Source organism: Corvus brachyrhynchos, unplaced genomic scaffold (assembly GCF_000691975.1).
Source record: "Corvus brachyrhynchos isolate BGI_N302 unplaced genomic scaffold, ASM69197v1 scaffold84, whole genome shotgun sequence".
In the NCBI taxonomy this organism is placed as follows: Eukaryota; Metazoa; Chordata; class Aves; order Passeriformes; family Corvidae; genus Corvus; species Corvus brachyrhynchos.
The window spans coordinates 1,030,728-1,045,079 of record NW_008237434.1 but is presented as its reverse complement, the minus strand read 5'-3'; the positions used below and the strand labels follow the sequence as shown (position 1 = coordinate 1,045,079).

Below are 14,352 nucleotides of genomic sequence, written 5' to 3'. Positions count from 1 at the left end.
TGAAAAATTACTTTAAATGCTTATAAATTTGAACCACTTGAAACTTATTTACATTATAGTCTCATATATTTAATCTTACAGGCTCATGAACGACTGGAAGATTCTAAACTTGAGGCTGTCAGTGACAACAACCTGGAGCTGGTGAATGAAATTCTTGAAGACATCAGTCCCTTAGTAAATAAGGATGAAAATATTGCAGAATTGGTTGGAATACTCAAGGAGCCTCATTTTCAGGTACCACCTTTTTACTGTATGTTACCAGCTTACTGTATCAGTGTCCACGTACGGATCTAGGAATAATAATGAAACAAAACCTGAACTATAGCAAACTGTAATATGTGGGATTTTACTCCAAATGAAAGGTAAAGCAGAACGTGGGGTTACATACAAATAAGTATGATTTTATTCTTTGATATCATTTCAAAAATACCTTTACTCACTGTATTAAATTCTGCTGCAGTTTCTGTTATAAATCTTGGACAAGCTTTTACTTCCTATATGACTGGAGTTTCCACAACAATTCTCTGAAGGCGGCTTGATGAAGGCAGATGAAGGCTTGCTTCATCTGTAACATTTCCAGATGATCTCAGTTCCTGATCAGGAGCATGGTGCATTTCAGTTCAGCTGTTGGAATTTGTACTTGCGTGCAAGACGTACAGTTTGCAGAGTGAATGAACGTGATTCTTTTGTGATCTGATCTGCACTGCAGCTGAAGCTGAGACTCTGCATCCCTCTCACTGTTGCTCTGCTTAAATGAAGTGTTGACATATGCTTGTCGAAAGCAGATGTTTTTCCATTTTGCTGTTTCTATGAGCAGCTTCTGTACTGAGCCTCGAAGATCAAGGTTTGAAAATCCTTGGTAGATTCTGGCCTTTCTAGGCAGGGTTCAGTGGACTTCACTACTTAGCTGAAGGTATCCTGTAGAAGAACATAAACAACCTTTTGCCACAGTATAAGTGGGCTTCTTTTGGCAGATGGGTATGGAGTCATAGGCATTTCAGGGGTAGATGAGTTTAAACACACTTTTTTCCCAAGTTTTCCATTACATGTTATACAAACGTAGCAGTGAGTTTAACATGGATAAACACTGGAAATGCTGTATTGTGGCCTGTTGGAAGAGGGATCACTTCAAGAACTCAGCTTTTGGGGCAGTAGCTCTTCTGAGTACTGACAGTTCCTCTGCCTCTCCTGTGTTGGCCTCCCTTACTTGTCCAGAAAGGCATCATAACTAAGTGATCAAAAACTATGATTCAGAGACTTACTGATGCATAAACCTGCAAATCAATCTTTGATCCTGTAGAAGATATTGGGACTTTAAAAGGACCGGATGAGTTTGGAGGAATTGGTAGTTAAAATGCAAAAGGATTAGAAGTGGGGGCAGCTGGTGCCGTGACAGACCTGACAATGATCCACTGTGTTAGATAGAGAAAATAAAGCTGAAAGTCAGGACGATGAATCAAAAGATGAAAAGGACATAACAATTGAAGTGCTGCTCTTTGAAAGGCATGGTAGCAATCATCTCTGGAGGGAGATGGCAAAGGCCAGAGAGAAGCTTGGGCAAAGGATCTTTGGGGTGGAAACTGGAAATGGCCTGTAGGAGGCTAGATCAAGAATTTTATTTTGGGTGAATAGCCAGTACTAAGACAAACCCACCATTTATTCCTGTTCAGTGGTCAGATCTACAGAGAGGCAGAATGCGTTGCTGGTGTCAGATACTTCATTAGTTCAGGCTTAAGCAACTTAAACATGTAATTTAAAAGTTCCAAAATAGATGGTAAACTAGAATGTCAGTATTCATGCTCTTTCTTTTACCTTTTTTGTTGCTTGATATATAAGGAGCAGACATGAAACTGCATATATGCTACCTTAACTTCACAGTTTTGCTCTGTGAATTAGTGCTTCCTAACTGCATATTAGGTAAATTTAGCAAACATCTCTTCTGTTTTCCTTCCCTGTCCCAGCAGTAGGCATCTAGGGAAGACTGTAAGTCTAGAACAAGCCAACAGTGATACCTTCCAAAACATGTTGTGAAGATTTAGTGATTTTTTGCTCAGACTTCTGAGTGAGAAGTAGTATCATCCACCTGTAGTTCTCTTCCATGAGCTTTTTCAGTTGTTTTTTGAACCTGTGTGAAAATCTATCATTCACAGCATCCCCCATCTGAGTGGAGACTCTGCTCTTTTGGTTTTGAGACTGTCTCCTGTCAATTTCACTTAATATACCTGTCCTCTTATGTAGGAAGAAAGTGAACATTTTTTCTTAATCAGCTTTTCCATGTTACTTGTGGTAAGAGAGACCTCATTGTGTCTGTCTGTGTCAAGTAAATAAAATGAAGCAAAGCTGTATATAGCATGGATTTATGAAGTGGTGTCTTAATTTCTATTGCATTTCTTACTTATGGCCTAAGAGTTCCTAGTATTTGGTTTGCCTATTTAACAGCTGGTGAATAGAATAGAACAGAACAGTTCAGTTAGAAGGGACCTACAGGGATCACTCTCTCCAACTGCCTGACCAGTTCAGAGCTGACTGAAAATTAGAGCCTGTTATTAAGGATGTTGTCCAAACGCCTGTTAAACACTGACAGACGTGTTTAGGAGCCAATTCCAGTGTCTGACCACCCTTTCAGTAAAGAAGAGGTACCTCTAGGCTTAATGAGTGTAGAGGTGGATTGTTTGTTAGGCTCGGTTTGGTTTTGTATTATTTACATTTCCCAGATACCATTTCTGAGTCTCTCAGTTAGCATATTAAACTAGGATTATGTTTTCCCTTGCAGTCTGTGTTGAATTTCATTTGCCTTGTTCTCAGTCTGTTGCTCATGAGGTGCCTCTGAAGGTTACAGTCAGTTCTTTTAGTCCTTGAATAGTTCATCAGCATCAGCAAACTCAGTAGTTTCACTTCTCATCCCTATTTCCTAGGTCATTTATCTGACATGTCAGTGTATTGACAGGTGTAGAACTGAGCCCAGATGCCTGTGGAAATCACCTGATAATGTGAATTCTGAAAACAAATAATACTGTATTCCTGGCACCAATTATCTGTCTTTTAACCAATATTTTCTTCTTCTTGAAAGCCTTACTGCTTATCCTGTTGTAGTTTTGTTTCTTTAAAAGACTTCTACCAAAGGCCTTATGGAAATTGATCTATATGAACAACTCTTAACTGCCTTGTTGCCACGCTTGGTGACCCTTCAAAGGAATCTGACTAGATTTGAGAAGCCTTACTTCCTTATTAAAGCATGTTGATGCTTTCCCGTGATCTGTTTTGTCCAGTCATTCTGGGTTTTGTGGAAACTTCTAATTTGTTTAGTATCAGCATCACACTTACTATTTTGCAGTTTTTTGACTCTTCCTTGGAGCTCAGTTTAAAAATTCATGTCATGATTTTTGCAGGCTGCTTCTTTCCCCATAGTGTTGGGTGAGTCATGAGCGTGTAAGAAAAATACAGTGCAACTTTGCTGCAAAACCTGGATTGCACAAAAAGGACAAAATAGTGTGAAAGGAAGAGAATAGAGATGGTTAAGACAGTTAAATGCTACCCTGGAGAATGAGCCTATTCATCACTCTGTCAGAACTAGAATTCATTTTTAAAGAATGTCTGAAGAAGCTTTAACTTGTATTTTTAAAATTTATTTTCTAAGTGCCTGTTGGAGGCATTCAGTCTCATTTGCAGAAACAATGAGAAGTTTTGGCTGCTGCATACAGGTAAAAGTGCCCATCTACTTGCTTCATTGAAGTGTATCTGTTGGGATTCAATTCTGAAGCCTAAAATTAGGGAGAATTTTCAGCCCTTAATTTTGTGCTTCCATTACCCCTGTGGAGGCAAGCAACAAAATCATTGCTTCTGCTTTTTACCCTCTTTAGTTTTAACTTTTCAGAGGTCAAAGTGTGAAAGTTCTAATGAGTTTCACAGTATTGATGGCTGCCCAGTAGGTCAGTATGTGTTGGAGAGCCAGCTGGCAGAGGCAGTGCATGGAAAAGCCTGTAGCAAATCTTACCAGACAGTAGCTGGAGAGCAGAGCACAGAAGTGGTAAGAGAGGTTGCCTTGAGGGAAGAAGAAACAGTTAAAAATTTTCACACTGTTGGAGTGGTTAAACATGCAGAAGAATCACTTCTGCTTCTTCTTCTTCAATGGAAGAGCTTGTTCTGTTACTTTCACCTGTCCAAGAATTAGCCAAAGCATTCATCCTAAATAGATTCTGCTGGCAATAAAATACTTAATCTGAAAAGCAGCCAGTATTGTCTTATAATAGTCAGGTTTGTAAGGGCTAATCATACCTTTAAAAGGTTTCATTTAGAAAAAGTGATCTTAAGTTCCATTCTAGACAGGTATTAATAAATAGGGTTATTTTCCCCACATACTCCTGTGTTCTTACCACCCCTCCTGATTTTTCTGAGGTCATAAATGATTTCCTCACTTTTCCAGAAGAGCCTTTAAAATGTGTTCTTTTCACATGACCATTAGGAGCCTCTAGTCCATTTATTAAGTTCTAATATTTAAACAATGTTATCAGGAAAGACTAGCACACATTTAGTGCATAAAGAGGAAAGGAAATATTTTAAGTACTTCCAGGCCCAAAGTGTTAGGAAAGGAGTCCTGAATTCCAGATTATAAGTCATTCTGCTCTTCTGTATTCCCTCCCACCACAGCCCCCAGTTTGTAATATAATTGTTCCTTTGGATCAGAATTGGGGAAATAGTTATTACATTATTTAGGGCAATGCTTCATAACATGTGCTTAGAAGTTTTTTAGGAAAAACAAATGTTGAGTTTGATGGTGGCTTCAGCACTGTAGAGAGCCTTTAATGTTTCATGTTTCTCTGTTTACTGAATTTTTAATTACATTTTAAATTATTTTTTTACCTGTCAAATATATGCAGCCTCAGAAAACTACTGTAAAGAGGTCAATATCTTCTAAGTTTATGGATTGTTTTTTGATAGTATCTTACATGAAGAGATCATAGTGTCTGTCACAGGACTGTTTATCCATTGTATGTTATCTCTTCTGCTTTGTAGGAGTTCTTCAAAATGCCTTATATTCTGTCAATATTGTCATTTTTTCATGAGAACCTTTCTGCAGCTATCCAGTCTTGGATAGTCAGCTGATCCTGACTGGAGGAAATTACAGGAGGAAATTTTGTATGGAGGAAACTTTGAACCATTTTATGACTGTTGATCAGTCCATGTTGTTTTGCAGACTTTGGCGGTGGTTTTATAAGTGTTCCAGCACCAGTATGGAAAGGTCAGATTCCAGCGGAGCTCTGGAGTTGCAGGAGCACAGGATATCACTTTTTCCAATATCACAAGAAAGAAACAAGTTCATGCAACTGAATTTCTCAGCTCACTCAGCCATGTTCCCGAAATAAGAAGGAACTTAGTGACATAAAATGTTGGCGAGTAGTCCGGCAGTGGTACAGACACATGGTCCCCGTTGCCAGGTGCCTGTGCTTAAGTGTTCTTCAGAACTGTAGGTCATGACCTGGCTAGCTGGAAACAGGCTCATAAAACTGGAACATATTCTTGAGTTTCAGAAGTGAGAGTTAGGTGTGGGACAGGAATAAGTTAACTGCCTTAAGGAAACCAATGAACTACTTTTCTCAAAGAAACCACTTTATAGTTGTGGGCAGCAGTGTACAGTTCCTCATAGTCCTTCTGCGACTCAGGCATTGTGTAAATAGCAGGAAAAAAGATCCTGTGATTGAGAGATGGTTAAGTAGTAGTTGTATGAATTCATGCTTGTCAATAAAACTGAGTGATTAAAAAGGATCAGAATGTGGAATGGGATCAGATTTAAGAACTGAAGAATTTTACAGAGCGTGTTAATTTGAAAAGGATGACACAGACTCTTATCTTAGTAGGCTTTTTTGACTGTGGATCAAGTTATAATCTGTAAATTGCATTACTGTTAATGGGCAGGGAGATGTACAGGCAGCTGTGTGAGGCTCTGCCACAAGGCTCCATGAGAAGTATAGTGGGTTGTGGTCAGAAACTTCAGAGACAATTTGTTCTAGTGTGTGACCAGAAGAAAACTGGAAGTTTCATACCGCTGTATCTACCTGACTTTATGAGTGTTAATCTGTTAAAATGTGTAGCTGATGCAAATCAGTTTCATTTTGGAAATGCAGAAAGATCCAAAAATATGTTGCTTGCAAACATTGGCAGAGAGATCTATTCTCCTGGTTTCTGGATTGGATGTGTCTTGGATAGAGAAGAATTAGAAATTGCTACCATCTGACAGCTGCTTGATTTAAATAAATGATTGTTTTTCCTATTTAATTTGATTTGGTTTGTGTCCACAGTATCAGAGCAGCCACAATAAGCAGCTGTCTTTACAGTCTTAATGGAAGGGGCAAAATCGGTGAATTAATACTTCCTTCTAACCTCAAGTTGAAATATCAGCAGGTTTGTTGTGTAATGGGCAGATGAAAATGACTGTTCAGGTGTGTGACACTTTGAGCTGAGCTTAGCATGCTGAGCTTAGCACTAACCCCTAATGTGGCTGCACAGCCTTTAGCTTAGAGGTGGCTTACAGAAGGATGGAGCAGACTGCATAGCAAATCATTGCTGTTACCTGCTCGCCTGCTCTGCTTTCTGGTAGTTTGCTGTCTTCTTCAGGCATTTGCATGTCAGTATCAGCGACAGTCCCCATGGTGTCTTCTCTTTTTAGCTACTTCCATGACACCGTCAGCAATCTGGTTTAAGACCACATCTGACCAGTCACGGTTTGAAACAAAGCTGTGTAGTTGGAGGCCCAGTAGGTATCTCCTCTGCTTGCTACTTCTCCTCTCTGTATCTGTCAGTGTGACTCCTTGTGCTGTAGGATGCTTTATCTTGGACTATGATGGCTATAGGGTGTCTCTTTTCCTCTCATAGAATCACAGAATTGTTTGGGTTGGAAGGGACCTTAAAGATCATCTTGTTTCAGATCCCCCACCACAGGCAGGGACACCTTACACTAGAAGGTGGCAGAAAGACAGAAAGTCCCCACTGTTTTAATGCACAAGTTTGCTCTTGGTTTACCTGTATGTATTGTCTTATATCTTAAGAAAAATTTGTCTTTTATGAGAAAATCATGCCTAAATTGCATTGTCTTCCAAACATGATTATATTCGTTTGGATCTCCTCCTTCCACCTTGTATTTATGTCTCTGGACTGGTGAAAACAGCGCTAACTCTGAGGTCTGAGCTCTTGTCTTCCAGAAAGTAAATTCTGTCAGCTTGGATTCATTTGGTGCTAGAATTCTTCCTTGGCTTTATGCAAGCAGGAAGCACTCATTCTGCAGATGGCTAGAAATCCTTGCATACCTGTCATTATCCAAATTACTGTAGAGGAAAATTTTATTGCATTAAACACAAGTATCTAATGATGAGTTGTCTTCATTTTTTGCAGTGGGTTGTTCGTTTACTGTAACCATTTGCTCAGATACTGTCTCATTAGGTGAAAGACTATTTTAGGTACTCCTTTTTCTGTCTTCTTCCCTTGTAACATCACACATTCCTCCGCAATTGAATTACATTTCTCCTGTATTTCCTTAAAAACCAGCATTTTTATTTACAAGACAGCATATTTGCTAAGGCAGTGGGCTTATCAGTTCATGTGAGCACTTGTATGTCTATTTTTGCTTTATTTCATGTGAAGTTAAGAGTATTATGATGTGGTCCCAAAAGGACAGATTCAGTGTTTATTCAGCACTAAATCCTTTCACAAATGGTTATTTCATGATTTTAAAAAATACTTTTTCTGTTCCTTTGCAGTCACTCTTGGAAGCACATGATATTGTGGCTTCAAAATGTTACGATTCCCCTCCTTCTAGCCCTGAAGTCAATAACTCTTCAGTGAACAACCAGGTTGTTCCGGTAGATGCTATTCGTATCCTTGGAATTCACAAAAGAGCAGGAGAGCCACTGGTAAGTAATTGGGGATGAATGTGTCTTTACTATAAAGTGCTAGTGAAAATGTTTGCATGTACCCCATTTCTTGCATTATGTTTTATTTCCATTATGTTGTCTAATTTAATGGGTGATAAGCTCAGTACTGAGAGGTTGAAGTAAGAAGATACTTTCATGTACTCCATCCCACTCTCTCCAAGAAGTAATGGGACAGTGAATAGGCAGTCACTGGGCTAGCATAATTGATTAACACAACATCTGTTTGGGCCTGATATGAGATGACAGGATTGCATGCAATCAGGAACAACACAGTCATTTTTTAGTCATATGAAAACCTTGTCTGAAAGCACTGCTGTGTCACCTGATGCTTCTCTGTATGGGGAGCTCTTACACTGTAGTAGCTGTGACTGACTGTTTTCTTTGGAGGAGGTATCATTTTGGAATATCCCACAGCTGAGTATTGGTGCTTGAGATAATGGTAAAACGAAACTGACATTCAAACAGTGGTAAACTGGGTGTCATTACCTCTTTCAGGGTGTCACATTTAGAGTTGAGAACAACGATCTGGTAATAGCCCGAATTCTTCATGGAGGAATGATAGATCGGCAAGGTCTTCTGCATGTAGGTGACGTCATTAAAGAGGTGAACGGCCATGAGGTTGGAAACAATCCAAAAGAATTGCAGGAACTGCTGAAAAACATCAGTGGAAGTGTCACTTTGAAGATTCTCCCCAGCTACAGAGACACTGTCATTCCTCAACAGGTCAGTAGCACATTTCTGATCATTCTGTGAAAAGAACTTCTGCGTAGTACTTCATTGTATATTCTGGATTAGACATATTTTGTTTATTTTGTGAATATAATGTTAGGATGAAAACTAAAATGTAGATACCTGTATTTTGCTTCAATTACATTTTAGAAATGGGTTTATTCACCTAATACGCCTGCCTAAGAAACTCGAATTAGTGTCTAAAATTGTTAAGCATTTGTATGCTACATACAAAGCACATTTCTTTGACCTCAAGTGACCTCTGATAACCTGACAACAATCACACTACATGCAGTGAACTGTGCATGTTTATGACATGGTTGGTGTCCAAATAATCTGTTTCATAGAATTCAGAAACATACTAAATTCAACAGATGAGCTTGAACTTACTGACTTCAGTGGGAACTTGGATGGTGGCTATTCCTATCCTTTTGTTGTTGCTGTAAGCTGTCAGTTTCTCCATGGCAGAAGTAACTTCTTGAGCTAAATCAGTGCCTTTGAAACACCGTGTAAGGTGCTCCTTCAGGTAGTGGGTCTTATACCTGTGACTATAACAGGCAGTGCTTCCAGTGAGTGGAGGCTGAGGGAATGTGCTCTATTGAGACAGGTGCAGTGCTTCTTCTGCTCCCCAGCCTGGTACAAAGAGAGTCAAAGATGTTTTCAGTTCAGTCATACAACCTACTGTTTCTTCCCCTGTATGAAATTTGAGTCTTAAGCAGTTGCATATCCCGTTACTTTTAAAACATTGAGTTCATGGCAAAAATAGTTAAGATTCCACAGGCCTTAAACACAGTGCTCACATTCCAAGAATTTTTTGTGTTTTTAAGTAATTAAAAGTCAGAATTCTAATTGAGTTGTATACACTGAAATACAAAAATGAGCGTTTTGTAATGCACTGTCCAAATGGAACAGATTTTTTTATTTTTATCATGAAGCTACTTCAGCCAGGGTTTACACTGTTGATTATTCTGTCCCAGTTGGTGTATAACTTCTTTCCCCCTAGATTGTATTTTACATGCCAAATGCAGCTTGGATCATGTCAAGCTTTTTATGCTGTAGGTAAAGACATTACTTCAGTTTGACAGACAGATTAGTCAGAATGTATTTTATAATGCTTAAGCTTTGTTAATTTTTACACATTTCAGGTTTTTGTGAAGTGTCATTTTGATTATAATCCATATAATGACAACCTCATCCCATGCAAAGAAGCAGGTTTGAAATTTTCTAAAGGAGAAATTCTTCAGATTGTAAACCGGGAAGATCCGAATTGGTGGCAGGTTGGTAAAAAGATTAAAATAAGTAAAATAAAAAACTGAAAAGCATCAGTAGTTGCCTTAATAATAAACTCTTTAAATTATGATCTACTATCATTTTACAGTAGATACATGAAAAATATATTTACACTGCAATCCAATTTCAAGCTAATAGAAAGATATGCAGTTGAAACACTAAATTGTATACGTAACGCTCATTTTACTCTCAGTGCTGTTTATTTGTCTTTGTTCTTGTATCATAAGCCTGGACATTCCCAAATCAGTTTGAGGTGGACAATTTCTAGCAAAAAAGTCTTAAGTTGACTATAATTGTGGTAAGCCTTCCCTGACGGCAACTGTGGAAGAAGTGGACCCCTTCCTGAGTGCTCAAATTTGAGGAGAGGGAAATTAACCTTGTGGATTTGAATAGAATAGCTCTTTGGAGAGGCTGTATGTTTTATTTCTACAGTGGTGGTCAGTGTCTGTGAGCTGTATCATGCATGCTCACAGTCACAGTGTTTGGCACTATTTCAAATATTAACAGTTCATCCTGGTTTAAGGTGGCATTTCTACATTCAGTCCTTCAGTAGAAATGTAATCCAGTGCTTATGCTATGTTTATTTTTTCCAAGACACTATACACAGAATTAAACATTATCAGTGCCTTTGAAAATGGGACAAGTGAACCTTTAAGACAGTTTTCTCAACCGAAATCCTCAAAACTGGTGAAGAGTTTGGCATTATTAATTTCCCTTTCTACCCCTGTGTTGCTCACCCTTTGCAAGGTAACAAGCAGAAGAGAGCCAGACACTGCCTGAGAACAAGATACATGACTTCTTTAAAAGCAACAAAAATATTCCAATATACATCAACAGCTGCTGAATTTTGTTGCTTCTCAGTGACAGTAATAACAGAAAGAAAGACAATAAAAAGTGTCGGGAAGGCTGAAAATTTATTGCTGCCAACTTAATTAGTTTCAGAAGTAGACACTCCAGAACTCCAGAGGAGTTTGATGTTTAGCTCCCATGCTGACTTCTGTTTTGCTTTTCAAACTCTCCAGTTGTAACTTGTGGGAGTCCAGGAGAAATAAATCTTCAACACTCAATCTGGCAAAATTGAAATGTGTTAAATCAGTATAGTGTATTGCTATGCAGATCATGCCCCAGGAAAGAAAAGTTTAGTTCCTCATGCTTTCTAGAAATGCTAGACTGTTAATGAAAACTTCATACTGTAAAAAATCAGTTAGTCATAGATAAAAGTATAGAAGTTGAAAAGCAAACATCTCCTGTTAGCAAAAGAAGGATTTATTGCAAGCAAAAGATTTATGGAGAATTACACACTTCATAACTGTGTTTACGTGTGCTAAGCTTGCTGAAAATTGAGCTTGCCATTAAATTATTTTATAGAGAATTTTAGCCAAATTTTCATTACTAGGAATACTTCAGTTACTAAGATTTTAAATCTGTAGTTGCTTAGTGCAAAAAGCTTGAAGGCAGGATTAGGATGTGTTAACGGCATTCACTGGGAAATGACAGTTAATAAGCTGCACTGGAACCTGTTTGGAGCAGCTCAAGAATGTAAAATAAGTATACTGTATACTAGAAAACCTTGAGTTTTGTCACCTGAGCCTTCAATGTCTGGAGCCAGAGAATTCCACTTTGGAATTTTATGCCCAAGTTTTATGGCTATGGGACCTTACCAATGTAATGGCAACTAGTAATGAAACTTGGATTTATTTTATTTTTCTGAATTTTAATACTCAATGGCAAGACACTATTATTGTAAAGGAGAATTTTAATATTTACATCTGACTTTGAATTTCTAAGTATCAGCAGTAAATGTATAAACACTCACCAGTGAGAAACTGGCAGTGAGGAAGTCAGTAACACCATGTTGATGAGAAAAATGCTTCTCACAGGTTAATTATAATCATTTGTATTGGTTTTTTTCCCCAGGCTAGTCATGTCAAAGAAGGAGGAAGTGCAGGTCTAATTCCTAGCCAGTTCCTGGAAGAGAAGAGAAAGGCTTTTGTTAGGAGGGACTGGGACAACTCAGGTGAGATTGAGTGAATTTCAGGAGTAGATTTTGCTCTGACTCCATTTTTTTTTTGCTTTTCCTGCCTTCATAAATAATAGAAAAACTGCTGTGTGAGATTATACAGATTATTGTGAAAAGCTGAATATTGTATTTTGGCTTTGGCTGAAGGACAAAGGGTGAAGTCTCTGTTTAGTGTTCAAAGATACATGAATCATTTTTGCCACCTGCTGATGAAAAGCTGAATGAGGTGGAACAGGCATTGTGCACTTTTTAAAATTTTTTTTTTCTATAGTATGGACTAAAAGTTAATAAGCTAAACATGAATTTTACTGCTGCCTTCTCCAAAGCTTTCTAGAAAAATACTTTTTTCTCTGTATGCAGTTCTTCCAGTACTATTTGATGGCCATGTAAATAGATGTAATATCTTGCCCTAGGATATATACAATTCTAGAGTAGTCCTTATAAATTTAATTAATCTAAAATTCATATATTCATGTAAATAAGCTTTGGAATTTAACAGAAATTGTGAGTTCATTTAGTTTTTTATTTCTAGGGCCTTTCTGTGGAACAATAAGCAGCAAAAAAAAGAAAAAGATGATGTATCTCACTACAAGAAATGCAGGTATCTCTTAATATTACATGAAAGTCGAAGTTCTTTATGTTTCAAAACTCTCAGAGTCTAGTGTATCCAGAGGTAAAGATTTGCAGTAAAATATTTGATTATAAGTTTGATAGATCAGATAGTTTTTATCATTTAAAAGCAATAGTGACCAGTGCCGACGTGGTTGTGCTGAGTACATCATTTGGTGTGTGGAAATCAGATTAAAACTGGGTGTTAAGAAAAATGAAATGTTTGTTGCCAGTGGGGTGAGGGGATGTGATTTTTCCCTTCTGTTCAGCATTGGTGAGGCCACATCTAAGTGTACTGGGCACCTCCCTAGTGCAAGAGAGATGTGGACATACAAAGGTGTTAAAGGGACTGGAGCATCTCACCCATGAGAAAAAGCTAAGACAGCTGGGAATGTTCAATCTGGAGAAGAGGAGGCTCAGGACAGGTCTCATCAATGTGTACAAATACCTGAAGGGAGGGTGCAAAGAGTTTGGAGCTGGGTGGGCTCTTTGGAGAGTAGCCCAGTGACAGGGCAAGAGCCGAGCAACACAGGAGGCTCTGTCTGAACACCAGAAAACGCCTTTTCCACTGTGAGGGCGACTGAGCACTAGCACGGGTTTTCCAGAGAGGCTGTGGAGTTGTCCTCCTTGGAGATACTCAACAATGTCTGGATGTGGTCCTGGGCATTGGGGTGGACCAGATGCCTTCCAGAGGTACCTTCCAACCTCAACCATCCCATGATTCTGTGAAAGCTCACTAATTGTTAGTCACAGTTTTCTCCTTCTGATCAAACACAGACTTTCTCCTTCAAAGTAAAAGTGAGAATCTGACCTTATGCTGTAATGGAGGGATAACTATTCTATTCCCAAACCAATTCAAAGCAAGAAGTCTTGTATCAGACTTACTGCCCTCTGAGTACTGTTTATATTCACATGGGATCTGTTGATAAATAGCAGGACTACTTAATTTTTTTTCTTACAGCACTGAGTGTATATTAAAGTGTTTTTGTACATTTCTCAATGTAGAATTTGATCGCCATGAAATCCAGATATATGAGGAAGTAGCCAAAATGCCTCCTTTTCAGAGGAAAACACTGGTCTTGATTGGGGCCCAAGGAGTGGGGCGAAGGAGTTTGAAGAACAGGTTTATTGTATTGAATCCTACTAGATTTGGAACTACAGTGCCATGTAAGTTGTCAGCATTCCTGTCATAATACCATACTTTGAGTCTGATTAACTGGAAAGTACCTGATGTTTATCCTAGTGATTTGGTGTAGGAGTGATTTCGTCAGAGCATAAAAATTATAGAGTGGGAAAACAAAAGGCTCTTCCTGTTTTCAGACAACTGAACTAACACATGACCATGAAAATATTTGTAACTAGCACTTAAATGATGCTGCAGAAAACAGTTTTTGTCTGCACAATATTTCAGTCTGTGGGTTTCTTCGTTGTCAGTCACCGTCCATTACTGAGGGGATTCCATAAGTTCCCAGTAGCCTTCTGTAATGAACAGCCAGTGGAGTTTCTCAGGTCTGCCTTGTAGTTTTCCACCTGTGGACTACCATGAAAATATTTGTAACTAGCACTTAAATGATGCTGCAGAAAACAGTTTTTGTCTGCACAATATTTCAGTCTGTGGGTTTCTTCGTTGTCAGTCACCGTCCATTACTGAGGGGATTCCATAAGTTCCCAGTAGCCTTCTGTAATGAACAGCCAGTGGAGTTTCTCAGGTCTGCCTTGTAGTTTTCCACCTGTGGACTAGGCATTATAAATTGTTGCTTTTGTATTAAAAATGTAGGG

The 14,352-nt window shown here is 38.5% G+C and overlaps 1 protein-coding gene and 1 long non-coding RNA gene across 2 annotated transcripts in view; one reads left to right on the top strand and one right to left on the bottom strand.

Annotated features, from left to right (window-relative positions):
• Positions 1-14,352, top strand: part of MPP6 (membrane palmitoylated protein 6) — a 26,433-nt gene that overhangs the window by 4,992 nt on the left and 7,089 nt on the right. Inside the window, exons 2-8 of the mRNA XM_017731182.1 lie at positions 82-234; positions 7,752-7,904; positions 8,421-8,648; positions 9,800-9,931; positions 11,862-11,961; positions 12,497-12,565; positions 13,579-13,740. Of these exons, the coding sequence (XP_017586671.1) occupies positions 82-234; positions 7,752-7,904; positions 8,421-8,648; positions 9,800-9,931; positions 11,862-11,961; positions 12,497-12,565; positions 13,579-13,740 (997 nt within the window). The remainder of the gene's footprint in view (positions 1-81; positions 235-7,751; positions 7,905-8,420; positions 8,649-9,799; positions 9,932-11,861; positions 11,962-12,496; positions 12,566-13,578; positions 13,741-14,352) is intronic.
• On the bottom strand, positions 10,842-11,906 carry LOC108445953. The gene is made up of 2 exons (XR_001861047.1): positions 11,761-11,906; positions 10,842-11,012 (listed from the first exon to the last, which is right to left on the bottom strand). It is a non-coding gene; the product is annotated as an uncharacterized LOC108445953 (long non-coding RNA).